Source organism: Lutjanus erythropterus, chromosome 23, assembly GCF_056507025.1.
Source record: "Lutjanus erythropterus isolate fLutEry1 chromosome 23, fLutEry1.hap2, whole genome shotgun sequence".
Classification (NCBI taxonomy): domain Eukaryota; kingdom Metazoa; phylum Chordata; class Actinopteri; order Lutjaniformes; family Lutjanidae; genus Lutjanus; species Lutjanus erythropterus.
The window spans coordinates 17,664,773-17,667,959 of NC_139339.1; the positions used below are offsets into that span (position 1 = coordinate 17,664,773).

Consider the following 3,187-nt stretch of genomic DNA (forward strand, 5'->3'; position numbering starts at 1 on the left):
CTCTTTTTTGACTCATTTTCACCTCATTCTGTCTGGCGTCATTTCTCTTTTCTGAACTTACCTGTTCTGCTCTCCTCTTCCTTTTTTGCATGTTCTTTTTCAACTTCCTCTTCCATCCTCTTTCCTTCATTCCCTTGCTGTTTTTTACTTACTTTTTTATGCTTTACATCTCTTTTCTGTACTTTTCCTTGTCTTTTTCCATTCTCTCCTCTCTAATCCCTCTTTTCCAACTACCTCTGGCTTTCTGTTGTCCATATTTCATCATTCATGCCTGTCTGAACATTTTCTTGGTCTCTTACACTTTATCGACTGAAACTTCCTCCTTCGTTTCTCCTCCCATTACCTCGTCATTGCTCTTTTTCACCTTCCTTTCCCCCTCCTCTTGTCTTCTTTCTATCCTTTCCTTACTGCTTTTTTCTCATTACTTTCCTCCCTCAATTTCAAACTTTGTATCAACACTCACCTGATAAATTCCTCCTTCTTTCATCTCTCCATCCCACCTCCCATTTTGTCTACACTCCTCATTTTCCTCCTTCCCTCCTTCTTCCTCTCTTCTTCTCCAGCTATGATTCTCTCCCTGGCCGCAGCAGCAGCCATGAGTAGCGGCAGCAGTAGCAGCCTGAACTCCTCCTCCCCTCTTGACCCCTTCGACTCCTCCACCTCCTGGAGCCTAGCCGAGGACCCCTCCAACTCCTCTTCTGAGCCCGTCGTGCGAACTCTGACCCCTGACCTCCAGCCAGCAACCACCGCTGTTGCTGTCCAGGAGGTCAGCCCCTGGGATATCGCGCTTTGTGTGACCGGGACGCTCATCTCCTGTGAGAACGCTCTAGTAATCGCTGTGCTGTTCTACACACCGACGCTCCGCGCACCGATGTTCATCCTGATTGGATCGCTGGCGGTGGCAGATCTTCTCGCCGGCCTTGGCCTCATCTTGAACTTTGTCTTCACATATTTGGTTGACAGCTCAGCAGAGTTTGTGACGCTGCTGTCAGTCGGACTGCTCATCTCAGCTTTCTCAGCGTCTGTCCTTAACATTCTCGCCATCACAGTGGACCGTTACCTGTCACTGTACAATGCCCTGACCTATCACACCGAGCGGACAGTCACTTTCACCTATGTGATGGTGGTTTTCATCTGGGTGTCATGTCTGACGCTTGGCTTGCTGCCGGCACTGGGCTGGAACTGCCTGAGGGACGAGTCCACATGCAGCATCTGCAGGCCCGTCACCAAAAACAACGCTGTGGCACTCGCTGTCACCTTCCTGCTTGTTTTCGCCCTTATGATGCAGCTCTATCTGCAAATCTGCAAGATCGCCTTCCGCCATGCGCAGCAGATCGCCGTGCAGCACCAGTTCGTGGCCATCTCCACCACCAAAGGCGTGTCCACGCTGTCGGCCATCCTGTGTGCCTTTGGGGCGTGCTGGCTGCCGTTTGCCATGTACTCCATCGTGGCCGACTCCAGCTACCCTGTCATATACACCTACGCCACGGTCCTACCGGCCACCTGCTGCTCTGTGATCAATCCCATCATCTATGCGTTCCGAAACCCAGACATCCAGAAGTCGCTGTGGATGGCGTGCTGTGGCTGCGTCCCATCCAACCTTTCCCTCAGACCCAGGACCTCCAGTGATGTGTAGCAGGGACAGTCGGTTTCTGTCTGGCATGACGCTTGACGCCGAGTCAGGGTTGTAGGAGGGAGAGGATGGGATCAGGAAGGGGTAATGGTTGTGGCAGAGGAAAGCGGTTTCCTCTACGCTTCATATCAAGGCTGGTAGGCTGATGGCAAAGGCACGGCTGGCCACGGTGAAAAGGGCACTTGCACAGGAGGAAGGGAGGACAGAGCATGGTCAAAAAAAGAGGTAATAACGACCATGTCCTGTCTGTGGCGTGGAGACAGAGTGATGGTGGTGGCAGCGTGAAACCAACTGCAAAAACCTGATGAAGGTACCCTCATGATGGTTGTGGGGAGTGGCAACTGACCTCCTTTAGGGTGCGAGAAGTGAGACCTACTTCTCGAGAGTAGCATAAATGTGACGGCAGGATTTAGGAGGAAATGTCCTAAATCTCCATAGGACCTGAGCTTGGGCAGCACTGCATGGTTATGCAATCAGAAGGAGTGAAACAGTCTTAAAATACTGTCTGTGTTTGAAATGAAGTGGATAAAAATACAATGAGCTAAATATACACAATGAATGACCTTGAGTATTCTCAATGAGCTATCTTCGCAGTCTTCTCCTGGTAGGGAAAACAAGAATATTTCTTCCCTTGAAAGATATTTTAACAACCATGTTCCCTTGATCTGATGCAGATTAAGTAATTAATGAGTTTGTAGACGGAGAGTGCAACAATAATTAACTCTTATGTGCTGTGAGATTGAAATTAGATGGTGTTCATCATCGTTAACAAGCCCATTTCGACTTTTCCCAATGCCAACAGCACAATCTGCATTTTGTCAGACTCAGAAACACATTTCAGTGCATGAAAAACAACGCCTAATCTAGTCTACCAGGCTCCTAATGCAGAGATAACCCCCCAAAACCAGGAGAGAGATCTCCATATTTAGGCCGGCGTGTGTTGTCCTTGCTCTGATGAAATCAAATCTGCTCCTTGTCGGGGAGAAAACGGGTTTCTCAGCCAGCCGCTGTGCCGTGACTGTGAAGCAGAGAAGCAGAGAGAGCTGAATTCAGCACCAAGGACAGCGCCACTGCAGAGCGCTGCTACCCTGGGAATGCTCTCTGCTGCGGGGGGCGGGAGGGGGGGGGCTGTAAAGTAGGCTACGCTGTTCTCTACACCATCTTGATAGGGGGGAAGTGAGGTGGGCTTTAAAGGACCATTCCAGCTTGACTGGAGTTTCTTTTGCTCATTTGCAACCCATTCGGTGTTTTACATTTATGCATGGTAGCTGAATGTCTTTTAAAGTCCTTTCAGCTATAACTTTCAGACCTGATTCTGTCTTGAAAAGAGAAATAAAACATTGTTGAAAAGTCTAATTTGGCCAGTAAAGGTATTTTTACCTTTTGAAAAACTGCACATTTTGAAATTACTTTCTGCTTGTAAACAAGCCCACCAGAGGCAAATTCAAAAACTCAAACATATGGAATCCCATTTCTGTCCATGTGATATGATAAGAAGATCCTGTAAGTCATTATAATGAGAGGCTTTCTACAAATTCTTCTTATTAGTCTCTT

At 48.3% G+C, this 3,187-nt stretch overlaps 1 protein-coding gene across 1 annotated transcript; it reads left to right on the plus strand.

The window, feature by feature from the left end:
• The first annotated feature begins 565 nt into the window (after positions 1–565).
• gpr185b (G protein-coupled receptor 185 b) lies at positions 566–2,633 on the plus strand. Its single transcript, XM_084712369.1, has one exon. The coding sequence runs from the start codon at positions 566–568 to the stop codon at positions 1,634–1,636; it is 1,071 nt and encodes a 356-aa protein (XP_084568495.1). The 3' UTR covers positions 1,637–2,633.
• Positions 2,634–3,187: the final 554 nt, after the last annotated feature.